Source organism: Musca vetustissima, unplaced genomic scaffold (assembly GCF_032173495.1).
Source record: "Musca vetustissima isolate MV318-11 ecotype Yass unplaced genomic scaffold, APGP_CSIRO_Mvet_v1 utg227629, whole genome shotgun sequence".
In the NCBI taxonomy this organism is placed as follows: domain Eukaryota; kingdom Metazoa; phylum Arthropoda; class Insecta; order Diptera; family Muscidae; genus Musca; species Musca vetustissima.
In genome coordinates, this window is record NW_026878871.1 from 633 (window position 1) to 22131 (window position 21499).

At 35.4% G+C, this 21499-nt stretch overlaps 2 protein-coding genes across 2 annotated transcripts; both read left to right on the forward strand.

Annotated features, from left to right (window-relative positions):
* The first annotated feature begins 1680 nt into the window (after nucleotides 1-1680).
* Nucleotides 1681-5367, forward strand: LOC133323642 (uncharacterized). The gene is made up of 5 exons (XM_061532564.1): nucleotides 1681-1740; nucleotides 1841-2174; nucleotides 2257-2511; nucleotides 4977-5095; nucleotides 5243-5367. The coding sequence occupies exons 1-5, from the start codon at nucleotides 1681-1683 to the stop codon at nucleotides 5339-5341; spliced, it is 867 nt and encodes a 288-aa protein (XP_061388548.1). The 3' UTR covers nucleotides 5342-5367.
* A 13447-nt stretch (nucleotides 5368-18814) lies between these two features.
* LOC133323640 (pickpocket protein 28-like) lies at nucleotides 18815-20437 on the forward strand. The gene is made up of 7 exons (XM_061532563.1): nucleotides 18815-18960; nucleotides 19021-19221; nucleotides 19295-19418; nucleotides 19475-19623; nucleotides 19725-19840; nucleotides 19906-20342; nucleotides 20417-20437. Exons 1-7 carry the CDS (start codon nucleotides 18815-18817, stop codon nucleotides 20435-20437), a joined length of 1194 nt encoding a protein of 397 aa, XP_061388547.1.
* The last annotated feature ends 1062 nt before the right edge of the window (nucleotides 20438-21499 follow it).

The window sequence follows — 21499 nt, forward strand, 5'->3', positions numbered from 1 at the left end:
AAGGCCTTAAAGAGGGCTATAAAAATTCTGTAAAAAATCCACGCCCTAAGGCCTTTAGGAGGGCTATAAAAATTCTTTAAAAAATCCACGCCTTAAGGTGTTCTAGGGGTCTATAAAAATTCTTTAAAAAATCCACGCCTTAAGGCCTGTTGGAGGTCTATAAAAATTCTTTAAAAAATCCACGCCTTAAGGCCTGTTGGAGGTCTATAAAAATTCTTTAAAAAATCCACGCCTTAAGGCCTTAAGGAGGGCTATAAAAATTCTTTAAAAAATCCACGCCTTAAGGCCTTAAGGACGGCTATAAAAATTCTTTAAAAAATCCACGCCTTAGGGTGTTCTAGAGGTCTATAAAAATTCTTTAAAAAATCCACGCCTTAGGGTGTTCTAGAGGTCTATAAAAATTCTTTAAAAAATCCACGCCTTAGGGTGTTCTAGAGGTCTATAAAAATTCTTTAAAAAATCCACGCCTTAGGGTGTTCTAGAGGTCTATAAAAATTCTTTAAAAAATCCACGCCTTAAGGTGTTCTAGAGGTCTATAAAAATTCTTTAAAAAATCCACGCCTTAAGGCCTTTAGGAGGGCTATAAAAATTCTTTAAAAAATCCACGCCTTAAGGTGTTCTAGGGCTATAAAAATTCTTTAAAAAATCCACGCCTTAAGGCCTGTTGGAGGTCTATAAAAATTCTTTAAAAAATCCACGCCTTAAGGCCTGTTGGAGGTCTATAAAAATTCTTTAAAAAATCCACGCCTTAAGGCCTTAAGGAGGGCTATAAAAATTCTTTAAAAAATCCACGCCTTAAGGCCTTAAGGACGGCTATAAAAATTCTTTAAAAAATCCACGCCTTAGGGTGTTCTAGAGGTCTATAAAAATTCTTTAAAAAATCCACGCCTTAAGGCCTTAAGGACGGCTATAAAAATTCTTTAAAAAATCCACGCCTTAGGGTGTTCTAGAGGTCTATAAAAATTCTTTAAAAAATCCACGCCTTAGGGTGTTCTAGAGGTCTATAAAAATTCTTTAAAAAATCCACGCCTTAAGGCCTTAAATAGGGCTATAAAAATTCTTTAAAAAATCCACACCTTAAGGCCTTAAAGAGGGCTATTAAAATTCTTTAAAAAATCCACGCCTTAAGATGTTCTAGGGGTCTATAAAAATTCTTTAAAAAATCCACGCCTTAGGGTGTTCTAGTGGTCTATAAAAATTCTTTAAAAAATCCACGCCTTAAGGTGTTCTAGAGGTCTATAAAAATTCTTTAAAAAATCCACGCCTTAAGGCCTTAAGGAGGGCTACAAAAATTCTTTAAAAAATCCAGGCCATTAGGTTTTCTAGGGGTTGTTTAAATTAAAAAGTTGTAGCATACTTTCAGGCGCCTTTTTTGTTCTATTTCTTTTTGTAATTTTTCCGTTAAATTTTTTCAAATATATTTTAATTTCGTGTTTTGTCGTCCACCCCTCTTGCATCCCTGTTCTCGCTTCTCTTTATGAATATTTTGCATTCTGAGGCTTAAGGTGTCCGTTTTGCACGACTTTGCTTGTTGACTTTCTGTTGAGTGCAGAACCTGAAGTGGCATTTTGAGGAAAATATTATAATTTCATGATATTTTTGTTCGGATGACCTCTGCTCTGCTCAGAGCTTTGAGTAAGTAAGTACCAAGTGAGCACTTGACAAGTTCCATGGCAGAGTATGGTGTGCAACGGCACGGAGGTTCCACCTTCAGCTCAAGTGCAGCAACATGGTGGAAGGGTGGGGGAAATGCAACACTTTGATATTTACCTGTTGGAATTTTTTTCTTCAATTTTTGAGCCAAAAAATTCTAATTTTTTGTTCGGATTTCTCTTTCCAGGATTATCACGATGACATACGACAGGAACAAATGTGGGAAATGCAGGCACTGACCACCTCAACAAACCCCAATGGCAATGGGAGTATAAATAACATAAATAGCGGCAATTCCAGTGATCAGGAATTGGCCTCAAGTCCCAATCATCTAATTGAGGGTGGCATCACCGACATGGATACATCGAATGATGAAAAATCGGAAGAATCAACGGGTATGGATTGTTTGGCCACGGAGAAATTGGAAAGGTTAAGGGCACCCAGCAGTAATGGTATGGCGGGTATGGTGACAACAAATATTGCAGCGGATCCATTGAAGTTGGCAACAAATGCGGCACCAAGTAAGTTCTGACTTCCGAATGGGATTTTGATTTTTAAAAATTTCTAAATTTTATATTTTTGTCTGAATTTCTTCCTTTGCAGTCCATCATCCCTGTGCCATGACCGTAACACTGCAGCAACAATTATCGGCCGTGGCCGCAGCCGCCGCTGGCATGGGTGGCATTTTAAAACCCAATCCCGCAGCAATGACCGGTTTGGCCCCCACCCAGCCCACAACAGGTCTGACATTACCTCCCACAGACACAGATCCTACAGCCGCCTCGGCATTGACTTTTTTAGAGACATCGGGAACACTGTTACATCCTGCCCTGAGAAATGTAAAGGCAATTAATATAGGTAAGTTCAAAAAAGAAGCACTTCCCTTAATACGGCCTTGGAAATTCATCAAAAACAGAGTTTTTGGGGGAAAATTTGGGAATTTCTGTTTGTGGTTGGTGGCGTTTTTAAAAAAGGTGGAAACTTAAGTTTTCCCATTTATTTAATCTTAAAAAAGTAGTCCTTTGGAAAAATTCTAGGGAACTTTGGGTATTTTATGAAAATGACGGGATTTTAAAAAAATCCTTACAAAATCCACGCCTTAGAGCCTTGAAGGTCCTCTGAAAAATTCCTTAAAAAATCCACGCCTTAGAGCCTTAAAGGACCTCTGAAAAATTCCTTAAAAAATCCACGCCTTAGAGCCTTAAAGGACCTCTGAAAAAATTCCTTAAAAAATCCACGCCTTAGAGCCTTAAAGGATCTCTGAAAAATTCCTTAGAGCCTTAAAGGACCTCTGAAAAAATTCCTTAAAAAATCCACGACTTAAAGGAGCCTTAACGGACCTCTGAAAAAATTCCTTAAAACATCCACGCCTTAGAGCCTTAAAGGATCTCTGAAAAATTCCTTAAAAAATCTCTGATCTCTGAAAAATTCCTTAAAAAATCCACGCCTTAAAGCCTTAAAGGACCTCTGAAAAATTCCTTAAAAAATCCTCGCCTTAAAGCCTTAAAGGACCTCTGAAAAATTCCTTTAAAAATCCACGCCTTAAAGCCTTAAAGGACCTCTGAAAAATTCCTTAAAAAATCCACGCCTTAAGGCCTTAAAGTAGTCTTTAAAAATTCTTTAAAAAATCCACGCCTTAAGGTCTTTAAGAGTGCTATAAAAATTCTATAAAAGGTCCACGCCTTAAGGCCTTTAAGAGGGCTATAAAAATTCTTTAAAAAATCTACGACTTAAGGCCTGCTAGAGGTCTATAAAAATTCTTTAAAAAATCGACGCCTTAAGGCCTTTAGGAGGGCTATAAAAATTCTTTAAAAAATCCACGCCTTAGAGCCTTAATAATGTGTGCTAAGTTTCGTGAAAATCGGTTCCGATTTAGATATAGCTCCCAAATATATTTTCGCCCGATTTTATGTAAATGGTGCACCAAAGTCCCTTAGTATCTTTCGATTTGCACGAAATTTGGCACAGCGTTCTGAATTGAGCCTAGAATGATGTGTGCTAAGTTTCGTGAAAATCGGTTCAGATTTAGATATAGCTCCCATATATATTTTCGTCCGATTTTATGTAAATGATGCACAAAAGTCCCTATATATCCTTCGATTTGTACGAAATTTGGCATAGTGTTCTGAATAAAGTCTAGAACGATGTGTGTTAAATTTCATGAACATCGATTCTCATTTAGATATAGCTCCCATATATATTTTCGTCCGATTTAATGTAAATTATGCACCGAAGACTCTATATGTTCTTCGATTTGCACGAAATTTGGCATAGCGTACTGAATTGAGACTAGAATGATGTGTGCCAAGTTTCGTGAAAATCGGTTCAGATTTAGATATAGCTCCCATATATATTTTCGTCCGATTTAAGGTAAATGGTGCACTAAAGTCCCCAAATATCTTTCACGAATTTGCACGAAATTTGGCACAGTGTTCTGAATTGAGCCTAGAATGATGTGTGCTAAATTTCGTGAAAATCGGTTTAGATTTAGATATAGCTCCCATATATATTTTCGTCCGATTTAATGTAAATGGTGCACCGAAGTCCTTATATAACTTTCGATTTGTACGAAATTTGGCAGAGCGTAATAAATAAGGTCTAGAATGATGTGTGTTAAGTTTCGTGAAAATCGGTTCAGATTTAGATATAGCTCCCATATATATTTTTGTCCGATTTAAGTTAAATGGTGCACCAAAGTCCCTAAATATGCTTCGATTTGCACGAAATTTGGCACAGCGTACTGAATTAAGCCTAGAATGATGTGTGTTAAGTTTCGTGAAAATCGGTTCAGATTTAGATATAGCTCCCATATACAGTTTCGTCCGATTTAAGGTAAATGGTGCACTTAAGTCCCCAAATATCTTTCGATTTGCACGAAATTTGGCACAGCGTAATGAATTAGGTCTAGGGTGATGTGTGTTAAGTTTCGTGAAAATCGGTTCAGATATAGATATAGCTACCATATCTCGATTTGCACAAAATTTGGTACAGCTTACTGAAATAAGCCTAGAATAATGTGTGCTCAGTTTCCTGAAAATCGGTTCAGATTTAGATATAGCTCCCATATATATTTTCGTCCGATTTAATGTAAATAGTGCACCAAAGCCCCTATATATCTTTCGATTTTCACAAAATTTGGCATAGCGTACTGAATTTAGTCTAGAATAAGGTGTGCTAAGTTTCCAGAATATCGGTTCAGATTTAGATATAGGTCCCACATATGTATTTTCGTCCGATTTTTGGTAAATGGTATTTTTTTTTTTTTTTTTTTTTGTAAAAATCCATTTTTTTTTAAATTTTCTTCTCTTTCCCCTCTCTCTTAGCTGGCAATCTAACACGCAAACGCCCTCTGCTGGGCGTGCCACGTTCCAGTATGAATCCGACCAAACGCACGGTTATGACACTATTAGCTAGAACCAAAAATGCCCAAGCGCTGCATGCGGTACGTAATCCGGTAACAACAACACCCACACCAACTACACATTTTCCCGAGTAAGTTCCCCTATTTCGTAAAATTTCAAAATCACCAAAGTTTCAAAAAATTTCGCAAAAAAGTTACAGCTTAAAGTTTTAGTTATTCCAATTTTAGTCCATTGCAAATGTTGACATCGCCGTTTATAATACCGCATCATCATCATCAGGCCATGGATCATCATCATCATCATCAGACAATGTTGCCATTGTCTAAGGAGAGTCTGAGTCAAGGTGTTTAAAAATGTGGAGTGAAAAAAAATCGAAAACTGAGATCCTAAAACAAAACGAAAAAAAAATGAAACAAGGAAGAAGAAAAAAATAAAAAAAAACAGAAATGAAAACCCCCCGCCTCCTTATAACTACAAAGTAGATATAAAACATACATTTATACATACATACAAATATATTCATCAAGAAACAATTATTTATATACATACATAAATATGTGTTACAAAAAAAAAAAGTTCAAACGAAATTCGCAAAAAAAAAAAAACAAACACATTCTCTTTGAGCCGGAAACAAGCAATGTCTTCTTCATATAAGCAAACAACAACAAAAAAAAAACACAAAAAAACAACAACAACCCATATTTATTAAACTTAATTTTATACATTCCTTTATAATATTTTAAGTTAACATGGACAAACAACAGCAACAACAACAAGTGAAAATAAACAAAGAATATAAATAAAATAAAAAAACTATTAAATAAATAAAAACCAAAAACAACAGAAAATATTTACATATTTACAACAACAAAATAATTAAAGAAAACAAAAACAACAAATATAACGAAAATGAAAATTTAAAGAAATTGATTTACTTTATGAATGGCTATTTAAACACAGTTAGAGATATGAAGAACGAGTGACAGCTGACAGCTGTCAAAACACGAGTATGAATTAAAACAAAAACCGTAAAATACCAAATTTAGGGACTAAACTTAATCTTAAGATTATAAATATTTCAAAGGAAAACAACAACAAAAAAATAAAATAAAACATATTTAATAATAATCTTTAAATATATTAATCTTAATAAATAAGAAAAAAAAATAAATCAAACATTAACACAAAAACACTATATAAATACTCTACTTAATACAATCCCTAATAACCATATTGAATATTTTAATTTTTTTCGTATATTTTCATCATTTAAATCATGTCAACAAATTTCATTGCGACAATGTAAACAATGGCTAAATGAGTGATTTACAACAATGTGGTTAGTGCACACGTTACTCATGCTTGCGTACGTTACGTTATTTGGGTAATCGTCTCTTTTTCTCTCTTCGTGTTATGTTGTGCTTACACAGGCTAGTTTTTCACTTTAAAATTAAATTAATTAATGAAATTTGTATTTTAATGGGAAATTTGAAATTAATGAAAATTTTTATGCATTGCACAGTGGTCAGAGTGTCGTAAAATAGCAACCAACAAAATTATATAGTTATTTTGAAGCCAGAAAAAAGTATTTTATTTTATGGGTCTACTAGGAATAACTAATGGTGAAAACATTTAAGAATATATTGAGGGCCAGGTGTCTGACCTATGAAGAGGTCGTACTACAAATCAATTCGAAAACGTCTGATCTTTCCTAATACAAAAACATTTTGTGGGGAAATCTATTTTTATTCAATATACAGGGTGAGATAAAAACTGTAACATTGAGAATTTGATGATGGCAACCCTTTTTTTATTTGGAACTCATCTATCAAATTTAAATAAAATGAAAAATAAATTCCACACATTTTTATGTATATCGATTGGCATATTTTCAATAAGTTGAACAATATATATTTTCTAAAATTGAACTTTGCTCTTAAGATTTAACCATGGTTGTTAAATCTTATATTTATAAGTTTTAGAGACAAGGAACTTAAAAATTTTTATAAATTTAAATGATTTAACAATTTTTGCCACTGAACACATGATATGCGTACATTTCGAAGGAAAATATTTTCATTAAAATTTTGAAATATGAATACTGTCAAAGGCAATTTTATGAAAAAAAAAATGGAAACATATGACTGCATGAGACTACCTTGTATAATTATGCATTATTATACAAGTCATGTCAAACAAATTTCAAATTGATAGAAGAGTTCCAAATTAAAAAGTGTTGCCATTATTAATTTCTTCTGTAATTATGCCATAATATAAATAGTTGGCATCAGAAAACATAAAGTTCTGGAATGCATAATTTTTGGGCTTTGTAATTATCAGGCATGTCACAGATTCTGATCGGAATGGTTTCAATTCCGTAATTGCATTTCAACCGTTTTTGTTTTAGCTTCTTTAGATTCCGATCGATTTTACGAATTCCGAAAACTGAAACGAATCGCTTTGCTTAGTTAAAATATGGCAACATTGCTATAATCAAAACAAAACCATGTGATTAAAAACAACGTAAAAGAGAATCGGGAAAAAATGTTGCATTTTAAAGTAATCTTATTTCTTTAAATCCCAGTGAAAACACAATATTTGTTTAAAAAATGCCGGGAGTTTCTATTGTTTCTGTGATTGAAGCTCAAATTAATCAACGGGGTATTGAAAAAGTACTGTTTTAGGAGTACATGAGGTACGCGCTCTAAATCGTTTCGGCGACGGTGACAGTTAATGACATACTGAGTGGCAAGGTGGATATACAAGGTAGCCGCATCGGCGAATTACTACAACAAACATCGGTTGTTGTATTTTGATATGTCAAAAATATTTTGCCAAAACAAACAGATTGACAAGATTTTTTTACACAAATTCTTGTAGAAAATGTTAATAAAAGTATTGCCAAACAAGCTCTTCGAAATTCAGAGATTTTCATTTATAATTTTGTTTTTTAATTTTTTGGTTCAACACTACAACAACATTTTTGACATTTATTTGCACCAACAGCTGGGCCGATGCGGCTACCTTATTAAATATACCTTGCTGAGTGGGAAGGGGATAATGTAATATCCAAACGGCTATTTTCTTTATTTCCTGAGGTTGCTCGTTTTAAGCCCTTTGATGTTGATGGCATCATTTATTGATAAAAACAATTGATAACTAAAATTTACAAAATTTTGAAAAAAGCCAAAAATGTGAATTTTTATGTGAATTTATTATCAAAAACAATATTTTTATTATTGAAAGTAATTTCACAGTATTTAAAAGTGACAAGTTCTCAAATAAATGCAATTCCACTTTCAAAATCAAAAGTGATTTCTTTCCGAAAAAAAATTTCATTTTCCGTTTTCTGAAGAAGCTAAATATGGAATTAATTCCACTTCCGAACGGAATTCATTTCTGTGACATGCCTGTACATGATGCAATAATAAGGTCATGTATCATACAAAAATCTTTGTTGTCTCGATTATCTGTCAAATTTTTCCATATAGTATTTCAAAGGGTTGGCAACACTGCACATCGAATTCAAGTAGAAATTACCCACTTTGACAGTTAATCAGGACATCAGCGGCGCTATATGGACTACCTATTCATTGTGCCATGTGCCTGTATAAACCAAAAATTTATGAAGAAATCGAATGCCGACTTTGCAATTTCCTCAAAGATCAAAAGTCGACTTCGATTTTTAGACAAGATAGTATATTATTACAAAAAGTATATTATTCGATTCAATAAAGACTCCATAAATATGGGTTAGCTTTTATAGATCGATGTTTTTCACCACCTGATGTGCAATAGAAGGACATTCACAAAAGGCAGTGAAAGACCCTGTTGTGCTCTCTAGAAAAGCAAGAAAGTTAGAAAAATGCATCTTGAGATGTTGTATTTCTAAGCGTCTAGGAATTCTGTGTTCGGACTTCTTTTTCAATCACCTAACTTATAGTACATTTACATTATACTGGATTTAGTAAATTCAGCATATATAAACTATTAATTTTATTACTGTATGACAAATAAATCCCATAATTGAGGTTAACCGGCAAAAAGTTCTACTGCATGTACCGTTTTATGTTGTTTTCGGATCGTGAATAGTACCATTTACCAAGAATTGGGTTCGAAACCTTGCAAAACCCGGGTAATGATACATGAAAGGTTCCAACTTTTCGCTTTTCAGTCAGAAGCCTGACTGCAAACCCTAAACACTGATGGACGAAGTTCGAATAATACCTCAACGTTTGGAAGTCATCATTTAGGGAATTAGCGAGGAAACCTATGGGTTTTGGTTCGTTATACGGGGGAGCAAAAACTTTGCCTTTACCACTCCGAGACCCTCCCTTTGGAACCTTTGACAATGCTTACATACTTATCTGGCTTGTTACAAGAATATTTGATCTATAAGAACTGCGCGTCGGTATTGCGCGCAGTTCTTCCAATTTGAAAATCTGAGCCATCAGCTGACTATGCATGAGTGCTTATTTCATTCGCAGCTAACCAATAAATTATTGAGCTTCCCACTATTTGTCACCTGTGGACGCGTCCGTATAAACTAGAGTTGGGTAGTTCCGAAACAAACTAGTTCATTGAAATTATTCCGATAAACGAACGATAAGAAACAGATCCAGTTCTTTAGTTCCTATATTTCCTTTTTCTGATATCGTTCCTTTATCTGATCTGGTTCCTTTCACTGGTCATCGGAACCATGATGCAATAATAACTCTTGTTTTTGTCTCGACCATCTGTCAAATAAAATTCAAATAGAAATTACGCCTTTTGACAGTTAATCATGTCATAAGCTGCGCCAAATGAACTAACTACTCATTGTTCCATGGTCGGAACTAAGTATATGGAACAATGCAAGATATATTAATAATATCACCCAGCTAGCGAAAGTCCGCTGTTTTTTTCTCAAGTCTTATGTCAAAAATTAGGGCTTTGTTTACACAATAAGGGATTTTGACAACAAACATGAGTGGCAGCTGATCCCCAGGATGAGCTTATCAATAGGCCTTGGAACAATGGAACCATCTTACGAAATTAGTTCATTTAAAAACAAGGAAAGAGAAAGATCGATCCGCTTCGTGAACTCCATTGCTCAACTCTAGTATATTCGTGATGGTCAGATATCATTTTGTATAGACACGGTTTTAGACATGTCGTTATAGTTTCAACCTCCGCCAGTAGGGTCGTATTGTGATCTGGCAGGCGAAGTGACATTTTGATCCACATCAGTGGCCTATTTGGTTCCTGATAATTATGTCTTATAGGCTACAGTGTATCCATTTATTCCTTAGCATACGACTGGCCCAGCCGATTATTGTCTGGTCTACTCGAAATCTACTCTTAAGGATTGGATAAGCGTTTCAGTGCCGAAAATAAGTTAAAGTTATTGACCCATAAGATTTTGGTGTCTTGCCGGGCGAGGGTAGAAAGGCTTCGAAGAGTATGCAATCTAAGTATGATGATAGATAGTCTGTGTCTTCTTATAATAAAACAGGTAACGCATCTTATTGCATCTCGTACCATGATCCATCAAATTGATGTTCCGCGGAAAAATATGTTCGGTGGGAAGTTAGCTTTCATAAGAGCCTCATTGTTTCTTCAGTTGTTTCCATATTGTTAAAACCCGATGAGCACCAAATTGTCTTTTATTCTCCAGTAGAACTACTGGAACCATTTGTAGTTGTCTTAAAAAAATCCTTAGTTGATGCCTTCGATCATCTCCAAAAATGTTTGGAGCTTTCTTCAAAATATGTACAAAATCAGTGTTGCATTTTATGATTTGAAAAATAATTTCTAAACTGACGTTCACACAAGACATATTGTCTGAAAATACATTTATAAAAATGAAACTTCTTTCAACAAACCTTAGAGCGCGTATAGACTACTAAGTCCACTAGATTTCAAACGTAGCGTATTCGACATCTTAATCATCGGATTATATTTGACGTATACGCTAGGGAATTGGCATTTGAAATCGAATGGCTTGCCGTAAATCTAAACGTACTTTTATTAGAGAAATGCATTTTATAGCAACCAGATATTGCTTAATTTGCACTGGAAATCATTTAACCGCATTTTGAAATTTCGATAATGGAAATTGGGGATTCACATTCACACACAGAAATACTAAAACTATCCAAAGATAAAAAAATAACCCTCAAATATAAAAAACAAGAATCTGGTAACGAAATTACTTTAAAATTACTTTAAACAAGGTGAATTACAATTTGTAAAAATGAAAAGAAAAACATAAAACAAAAATCTAATCACTACAATTAAATATACATTTTGAGAAAAAAATACTGTAGAAAATTCAAAACGAATTTAATTGCGCATTCAAAAAACAATGTAAAGAAACAAGAGATTAACATTGAAGAAACACAATGCAAATAAACAGAAATATGGGTCATTTAACACAAAAAAAAGGGTTCGTTGATATAAAGAGGTTTCAAGCAGATCTAAGCATGACATGAAAATCAAAACCGCAAATTAAATACAAAATATTTAAATATTAAAAAAATATTTATTTAAAACAAAATAACACAAATATATTTATTTAAATACATATTTTATTTAAACAACAATGTTTACACTCAACAAAACAAATTGACAACTTGTTAAAATTGTACTGAATCGAAATAAAAATTAAAAAATATATGAAAAATAAATATAAAAATAAAAACAAAACCTCTTGGATCTCTTGAATAATGGTGAGAAGAATGGGAAATGAAAAACATGATTTTTTTAAATTTTTGCTATTTTTAATTTTCAAAACAGGACTATATAAAAGGTATTTAATAAAATAATTAAGATTTTTATATTTTTCAGTTCAAATTTATATTTTAATTTTTCTACTATAACATAATTTAGTATTAAAGAGTGCAACACCAATATTTTGTAATTAACTAAATATATAAAAAAATTAATAAATGTTATTTTATTTATAAAAAAAATAAAAATAAATTTAAAAAAAATATATATTCGCAAACCCAAAAACAAAATATATTAAACAAGGTTTTTAAATAAATTTAAATAAAAAATAAACTTAACAACAAAATATTTATTAACTTTATCCACCACCAAAGACCATTTAAGAAAAATGACAAAAAAAGAAGAAGAAGCTTAAAAAATAAAAACAAAAGTAAACATTTCACCATACCTGCATAAATGTCAAAACAAACAAACAACAACTTGCCACAAATATTAATATATAAAAATTACAACAACAAATAAAATATCTCAATAAAAATATATATAAACCCCATTTACACACAAAACCCAAATCGTTGTTAATTATTAAAAAAATATACAAAATAAAAATTAAGCAACTGATATTTAATTATTTTTTATTTTTAATCTTCCAAAAAAAAAAACAAAAAAAAATTAAATACATATTTTTTGATAAATTAAGGTTAGAAACAAAATAAAGACAAAGACAGAACAAACGTTTGACAGTTGGCATTGAATTATGTGTGGCCAAAAAACAAATAATCACAGTAAAGGCGTTGCCAACCACAGCAAAAGTAACGCCGTGTCATTTTGTTGTGGCAGCTCCAAACTCAATGTCCACTATGAAACGTTTAGAGTCTAAACGCAACCATAGAGTCTAGAGTCAGCGACAGTCGTTTGCCTTGTGTTTCTTATTGGCAACGGGAAATCGCGACGGCTGACGTTTGCGTCTAGCGGCATGACACTAGAATAGATTTTATTCATTTTTGCTCAGCGTCATACTCAAAATTTCTCTCTTGCTCTCAATTGAGTTGCCATATTTTAGGTAAAAATCAACAGTGCTACCAAATTTCAATGAGAATTTATATCAAAACATATGGCAGTGCTGTTAAAAAAAAACAAATATTTTCAAAGATTGTGGATGTTTTTTAACGAATTAATAATAAAATGGAAGAAAAATATTTTTTTCAATAATTTTATCCAAGTTCCTTGACATTATTGTTTATTAAATAATAGATTGATTTTGGTTTGCACAACGTAAAATTTTCTGTCAGAAAATGAAAACAAATAATTGACATTTTGTGCCGCTAACGCTAACTCTTCCGTTTGGTTTTCACGCCGGCGAAATCGTATGACGCTGACTCGTGACTCTCTGGTTGCGTTTAGACTCTTAATCTTTAACGCCTTTATTGTGTTTCTAAACTATCTTAAAAGTAATCTTAATAACCTTTTCTAAACAAAACATACCCACACACTTAAATCAAACACTTAAACCTAAATGTGCTAAACAATTAAATCTAATCAGAAATGTTTAAAATAAATGGTAAAACATTATCAACATTTACACCTTAATCAAATAAAAAAAATTTATAAGCATCGGCTCGGGCAAATGTTTCAAATTTTTTGTCAGTGTGCTTTGCTTTCTTAAAAAATAAAAATTAAACTTAACAAAAATAAATAAAAAATATATATACACAAAAAATAAAAATAATTATAAACGTAAATTAAACATCAAAAGGGAATAAATTTAAATAAACAAATATAAGAAGAAGAAAAAGAAACCTAAAACAAAATAAGAGTTAAATAAATGTCCTAAAAAATATTTAAAACAAAAATTAAATTGTTTTATTTTCCTGACATATAGGGCTACACCATGGTACATTACATGGCACAATGAATAAGTAGTCCATTTAGCGCAGCTGATGTCTTGATTAACTGTCAAAGTGGGTAATTTCTACTTGAGTTTGATGTGCAGTGTTGCCAACCACGTGAAATATTATATGGAAAAATTTGACAGATGGTCGAGACAAAAACCACGGTTTTTGTTTTGATACATCACCTTATTATTGCATCATGACACAATAGTAGAAGGTAGGTCAACTTGAGGTGAATAACAAAAAAGCAACTCTGTAACTGGTGGCTTCTTCTGTCAACTATAAAATATATGCAATAAGTGTTTGTGTCTATCTGACATTTTTCAACGCATAGTCCCAATTTATATTAGGCGAGTTTAATTGCGGCAAGTCTGTGTTTGAAGGATAGAGGGGCAAGGGGAATAGAAATTGAAAAAAAAATTGCTCGTACCGACGATTTTCTGGCAATTCGTTTTGTGAATTTTGTTTGTAGTGTCAGTAATTTGAAATTACATCAATCCAGAACATTGTCAAAAAATAAATATTTTTGAAATCGAATTGCCTTGTATAGACGATTGAAGCAAGTTCAAAAGAGAACGATAAAAATTGCCGCAAGTAAACTCGCCTAATATAAATCAGGACATAGCTAAAAACGTGTTTTCCTTTCAATTAAATTTATACAGTATTCCCCGCTTAATTACCTCCACGTCTTATTACCTTCCACGGTTAATTAATCCGATTTAAGATTTAATATTTTCAGTACAATCCCTTACAAAACTGCACGTTTAATTACCTCCTTATAATTACCCATTTTTCATTGATTTGCCCCTAAATAACCTACATCAAAGTAACCGTTACTTTTAAATCTGTCCCATGTAATTACCCAATGTATTTTTGAAATCTGGCAACTTCACTTAAAATGGCTAGTGCACTTGCCACACATGTGCACATAAAATCTATTGTTTTGAAAGTTTTCGTGAAATGTCCCCCAGAAATACATCTGTGTCTATCAAACTAAAGCTCCAGTTAATATCTCAAGCAAAAAAGAAAGAAAAAACAGCAGTGTCCACCGATATTTACCCTTGCTGGGTAATTAACCGGGGTCCACGAATAATTACCCCAGCGAGGTAATTAACCGTTCACGCTTAATTACCTTTCACGGATAATTGCTCAAAAATCTGAGGTAATTAAGCGGGGTTTACTGTATTTCATTTTAACTTATTTTACATGGTTAGGTTAGGTTGAAAAGAGGGGTGGATGATCCACCACATGTCCAACATGAAAAGGACATACACATAAGCCATATGAGGAAAAACATTTGGGTTTGATACCCTATGAATCTAAAAATTCCGTGTTTTTTGTTGCGAACTCCTTCAATATTTTCCATTCACACCCCCTCAGATCGCTTAGTCCGTGAAGAGTGTCATTTCCCAAGAATAGTCTGCGAAGGCATGTAAATTCTGGGCAATGGCACAGGAAATGTTCCAGAGCGTTTCACTGTCATCCCCACACGCTCTGCACTCGTTCCACTTCCTTCGCAACCAATCTTGAGTAGATGTGCCTTCAGGCCGAGGTGTCCCGTCAGAATACCCGTCAGTCGGCTTATTTCTTTTTTGTTTATCGTTAGGATTTGCTTAGTTTTGTCTTCACTTTGGTCGCCCCATAAGATTTTGGTAATTTTTCCTGTCCCCTCATTATCTCAAAGGGTTTTGTGGGTCTCATGTGCTCATTCCCTCATTTCTTGGCGTGTTTTGCTAAAGGGTTTGGCGGTATACACCTGTATTGTGGGTAGTGCAGTGGTACTCCTGGCTAGTTGATTTGATATCTCGTTGCCCATGATTCCTTGGTGACCCGGTACCCATATAATTCGTACAGGTACTTCTTGTGAGAAATCATTAATGGTATTTATACATTCCAATAGACATCCAAGTGAGAAATCATTAATGGTATTTATACATTCCAGTACAGTTTTGGATTTAACTGTTCTGGAAGATATTGCCTTTATAGCTTGCTTTCTGTCCGTAATAATATTTGTTGTATTTTGTCCTTGGTTTGAAATTAACCAGTTAATACACTCTGTTATAGCTTGAACCTCCGCCTGTGGTACCCGGTTCTTCGATAAAAAGTCCCAGTCCAGTTTTTCACCCTAGTCGAGAGCCATCTGTGTAGCAACAGTTACCAGGCGGCATCTGAACTAGTGTTCCGCTATTCCATTGTTGTCTATCTGGTATTATAGTTTATTATGCAGCTCTTAATCGCTCCCAATATCAAGTCTGGAAAAATAACCTCATATGTTTATAGGCATAACAATACAGAGAACGTGATCGCAAGTTAACATTCCCTTTTAAGGTGGGTAAAAGTAACTCTTCTCAATATGGAAATGACCTCTGAAAGTAGCTAACAGACTTCCAGAAATTTGTATAGGCTCCTAGAAAGATCACAAGAAATCTTCAGGTATTTGGGATTCCAAAAACAGAATTGTTAAGAGAGTACACGAAAAACGCCTTTAGTAAAATGGCGCCTACGAATATTTTTAGACTTCCAATCAGCAATTAGTATAGGCTCCTAGAAAGATCTCAAGAAATCTTCACTTATTTGCGATCCTAATAACTAAATTACTGCGCGAGTATACGAAAACTCCGTATTGGCAATTGAGTTTGAAAGGCTATGGGATAGTTGGTAGAAAATACAAATTTTAATGACTCCCAATATGAAACTATACTCTGTATAAAAATGGCCTATGACATAATGGCGCCCAACAAATATTTTTTAGACTTCCAACATGAAGTTAGTATATAGTTAGGCAATAGGAAACTATACTCTATAGAAAATGTTATATGACAATGGCGCCCAACAAATATTTTTTAGTCTTCCGACCAGAAATTGGTATAGGCTTCTAAAAACATCACAAGAAATCTTCAGGTACTTGCGATCAAACTCACCGAATGATTGCGTGAGTATACGAAAAACACGAATAGGTAAACGAGTTTGAAATGCTAAGCGATAGTTGGTAGAAAACACATCTTTAAGACTGCACAATCGGCAATCCTCTTCTTCAGCTTCACTTCGTCCACATCTTTCATTAACTGCTCCTTGTTTGCCGCTCCTTATTGTCATTGGCAACCATTCGTATGGCCAACTGATCACAGTTCTGCCTCTGCTGTTTGACGGTTCTTCTTCGAAAGAGCCAATTCTTCAGATTCAGATTTCGCGGTGTGGTTTGCTGCCATAATGTCTGCGGCATTGGAGACCACTTGCTTGGCCAGCTTGTCTTATTCGGATTCTGTTGATCGATGGTTCTTCTCCGAAAGATCCAGTTCTTTCAAAAGATACCTTGTCTCTTCTTCCCATGACTTTTCTGCTGCCTGGGCTTTCTCTACAGCCGCCATAAATTCACGTTTAAGTTTGCGAACTTGATAGTCCAATTCGAGGCATATATCTCTAGCCTCTCTATATATTGCCTGCGTCTTTTCTTTAAGGCAACCATTGGCGTCTTATGACCTTTTTTTCCCAACTGAACATTGTGCCATAACTGGTTTCTCCTCATCAGCCACCGCATCGTTCTTTTCCGACTGCAGCTATTTCCTGTGCAAATGGATTATTACTATGAATAAATGGAATATTAGTTACTTGCCGCTCCTTATTGTCATTGGCAACCATTCGTATGGCCAACTGATCACATTCTGCCTCTGCTGTTCGACGGTTCTTCTTCGAAAGAACCAATTCTTCAGACAGCTTCTTTATCTGCACTCCACAGGATTTCGAGGTGTGGTTCGCTGCCATAATGTCTGCGGCATTGGCGACCACTAGCTTGGGCAGCTTGTCTAGTTTGGCCTCTGTTGATCAACGGTTCTTCACCGAAAGATTCAGTTCTTTCAAAAGATTCATTTTTTCTTCTTCCCATGATTTTTCTGCTGCCTGGGCTTTCTCTGCAGCCGCCACCAATACACATTTAAGCTTGCGAATTTGATAGTCCAATTCGATTCATATATCTCTTCCCTCTCAAAATCTTGCCTTTGGCTTTTCCTTTAAGTCAAACCATTGGCGTCTTCCGATCTTTCTAGAGTAACTTCTAGCTCTTTATTCCTTGCCCGTAACTCCGCCACGTCACGGCCTTTCTCCACTGGATTTCGCGGTGTCGTTCGCTGTCTGCGGCATTGGCGACCACTTGCTTCGCCAGCTTGTCTTGTTCGACCTCTGTTGATCGACGATTCTTCTCCGAAAGATCCAGTTCGAAAGATTCCTTTTCTCTTCTTCCCATGATTATTCTGCAGCCTGGGCTTTCTCTGCAGCCGCCACCAATTCACGTTTAAGCTTTTGCGAACTTGATAGTCCAATTCGATGCATATATCTCTAGCCTCTCCATATCTTGCCTGCGTCTTTTCTTTAAGGCAACCATTGGCGTCTTCCGATCTTTTTATAGCAACTTCTAGCTCATTATTCCTTGCCCGTAACTCCGCCACGATACGGCCTTTCTCCTCCAAATGCAATGAAAGCTGTTCATTTGTTCTTGGGCTGGCCTAAAACCTCCTGTCATATTGGTTTACTTCTCCAATATCTTCATCCACCGATCCCGAACTACCGGATCGTCTTTCACTTCATAGGGTGCTTCCTTAATCAACTGTTCTATAAAGTCATATAGGGACTGTACCACAGTCGTATCTATTTCATCGATAGCCTCTGCGTACATGTTCATATTCGTTATTAAATTGCTTATCTCCCAACTGAAGTTCGGTCGGTGCCGAGGCTCTGCCTAGCTTATCTTCTAGGGTAAGGGACTCCATCGCCTCCTTCCTTTCATCTGCAGCCGCTATGCTCAGAATCGAAGCTTCACTGGCTAAATGTCTCGCCGTCACCGCCTTCTTCTTTGCAGCACTTTCCTTTTGACTCAGCATTTCATTCTTATTCTAATTTTTTTCTTTCTGTGAATTTTTTACCAAGCTGACAGAATTTTCTTGACCGTTAAGGCGAATTCTTCAGCATGTCTTTCTTTTAAGAACATTTTCTTTTAAAGATATTTTTTCAGGGTATAGGTTATGTATATATAATTAACCTGCTCAATTTAATCAAAAATTGTCATTAACGTAACAAATGACTAAAGGGTCATTAACTCCTGTCATTAAACCAGGAAATTCCCCACTCCCCAAAATAAGCGATTTATGTTTCATTTAAATGGATTGGGGTTCAGTTACCACTGAACCATCGAACCTTGCAAACATGACCCATCCAATTCAGCGAAGACAACTGAAGAGGAGAAAGGAATTGGAAATCTATTGTCTGGGGAATTTGAAGAAATACCTACAAGAGACCACCCTGCATGGTTTGAAATATTTGGTGGATAGTTCGCTGACAAAGTGGGAAAAGTAAGTGGTGAAAAATTACGAAAATTCGAAGAGGTTTTTTGATTTTTTTTTTTGCCCCAGATCATTTTTCCTTACCGCCTTTGTGTTTTGCTTCATTATGGTGGTACACCTGGTAGCCAATATCTATGCCAAATGGGATAGTACCCCGGTGATAATTGGTATAAGTCCACATCCGACACCGATAGTGAAGCTACCCTTACCCGCCATGGTTTTGTGTAACATGAATCAGGCCGTGTATTCGAAGGTGGCTAATTACAGCAAGTAAGGGCATTTTTGTACCCCTATTAAAAAGGTTGAGGCAATTATATCAAAAATTTTGGTTTCTTTTTTTCAGAGGCTCCAAGGAACATGCCCTTCTACAATATTTATGCTATTCGGAAATAGCCTATGATAGTAAAAGGGAAAATTCGCGAGAATTTAAAAATAATGATTTGGATCCTTTGGATTTTATTATTGCGGTAAGTATTGGGTAGTTCATGGAAATGTAGTATTGAAATTAATCTCAAGATTTCAGCATTCCCAACCCTGCTCTCGTATGATGGTTGCCTGTTTAATCGGTTCCGTGGCCTACAATTGCAGTGAGCTGTTTCGTGAAGTTGTAACGGATGAGGGTCTCTGCTGCGCCTTCAACACATTGCATCCCAAATTGAATTATATAAAGAAGTAGGTGCAAAAAATTCACAACAAAGAACAGATTTTGAAAAAATATTTAAAAAAACAGGCGTTGAAAAAAATATATATTATATTTTTTTTTAATATTCCAGCTATCGCACACTGGATGGCCTTAAAACTGCTGCTGATGTTGTGCCGGTTGATTGGAATCCTGAAATGGGTTATCAGGCAAATTTACCCCCTAAATATTATCCACGGCCAACGTTAGGTAAATTCCCACACAGCCAGGAAACCAATTAGTTTTCTAACCCCCCTTCATCACCCCTTCCCTAGGTACCGGCATCTCCATGGGCATTTCTGTCATCCTAAATGCCGAAGTAGATGAATACTACTGCTCGACGAGCAACAGTGCCGGGTTCAAAGTAAATCTTGCCACACCCATTGATAGACCGCTGGTCGGTGAATCAGGCGTTATTGTACCCTTGGGCGCCACAACCAATTTTCGTATTGATGCCCAAATTAGCGAATCCTCCCCGGCCATACGTTCGATAAATCGCAAACGACGTCGTTGTGTATTCCTCAATGAAGAATCGCTCGTTTTCTATCGTTACTACACAAAGGCCCATTGTGAACATGTATGCCTCTCGGCGTTCCTAATCGAACGGTGTGGTTGTATACCCTTCTATCTGCCGGTTATCTATGATAATGCCACCTTTTGTAATGTCAGTCGGATGTTTTGTGCGGATAAGGCCAGGGTGGAATATTCCAGGGTCACTGATGATGACTGCACGGCACGCTGTGAGACAACCTGTTTTGATTTGAAATTTGTGCCGGATGCCTTTAGCTCACCCCTTGCTATGCATAATTATACGATACAAAGTGAAATATTGGCGTCCATGCCCAAGGAGGAGGTCCAAAAGAATATTGCCGTGCTGCATTTCTACTATCGTGAATCGGTGGTACATGCGGAATTGAAAAATGTCTATATTGGGTTTACGGAATTTTTGTGTAAGTTCAAAAAAATGTTGTAGGACCCCGATTCCTCGTTTGAAAAATTTTGCTTTTTTAAATTTCCAGCCAATACCGGTGGCATTTTGGGCCTATTTATGGGTTTCAGTTTCATTTCCGTTGCCGAGATTGTCTACTTCTCCATACTTCGGCCAATTTTCAAATTTGTTGTGCCGCGGAAATATCGTAACTCGCCGTCGATCAGACATGTTCGGCCAGCTACAAGCAAGGTAAGCAGGGGACTAAAGAAATTATTTCAAATTAACCTGACTTTTTCCAACGGATTTTATTTTAGGAAAATCAGAATTGGCTACCAGGGGAAATATGTAAGGCTGTGTTGAAGACTATTCCGTCAGAGGGAGAGGCCGCGGTGCCACCTGGGGAGCTATTTTCATCACCCGATGAAATAGTCAGCTAATATGTACCGCGAGTTCACCTATAAGAACTATAAACAGATGAGTTGAGGCGTCAGGTTAGTTGCCCACTCTCGGAAAACCCAATCTACTATGAAAAAGCAAAGAAAAAGAAAACCAAACCCCCCTAATGTTGACGACTCCCGCAAACGTATCAAGGACCACGATCTGCGAATCTGCACTTGGAATGTGCGCACGTTGTACAGAACAGGCGCAGTGTTCGCTTTGGCGGATGTAATCAAGCAATACAAATCCGATATTATTGCCTTACAACAAATGCGATGAAAAGGGACTGGCATAAGTAATTCGGACGATTACGCACTGTATCATAGCTGCCATGAATCGAGACATTAATTTGGCTGCGGATTTCTGGTTAACAGGAGAAAAAAAGACCTCGTCTTCAGATTCACTCCAGTAGATGAGCGAATTGCTATAATCCGTATAAAAGCGAAGTTCTTCTACATCAGTCTCATTTGCGCCAATGCTCCGACCGAAGATAAAGATGA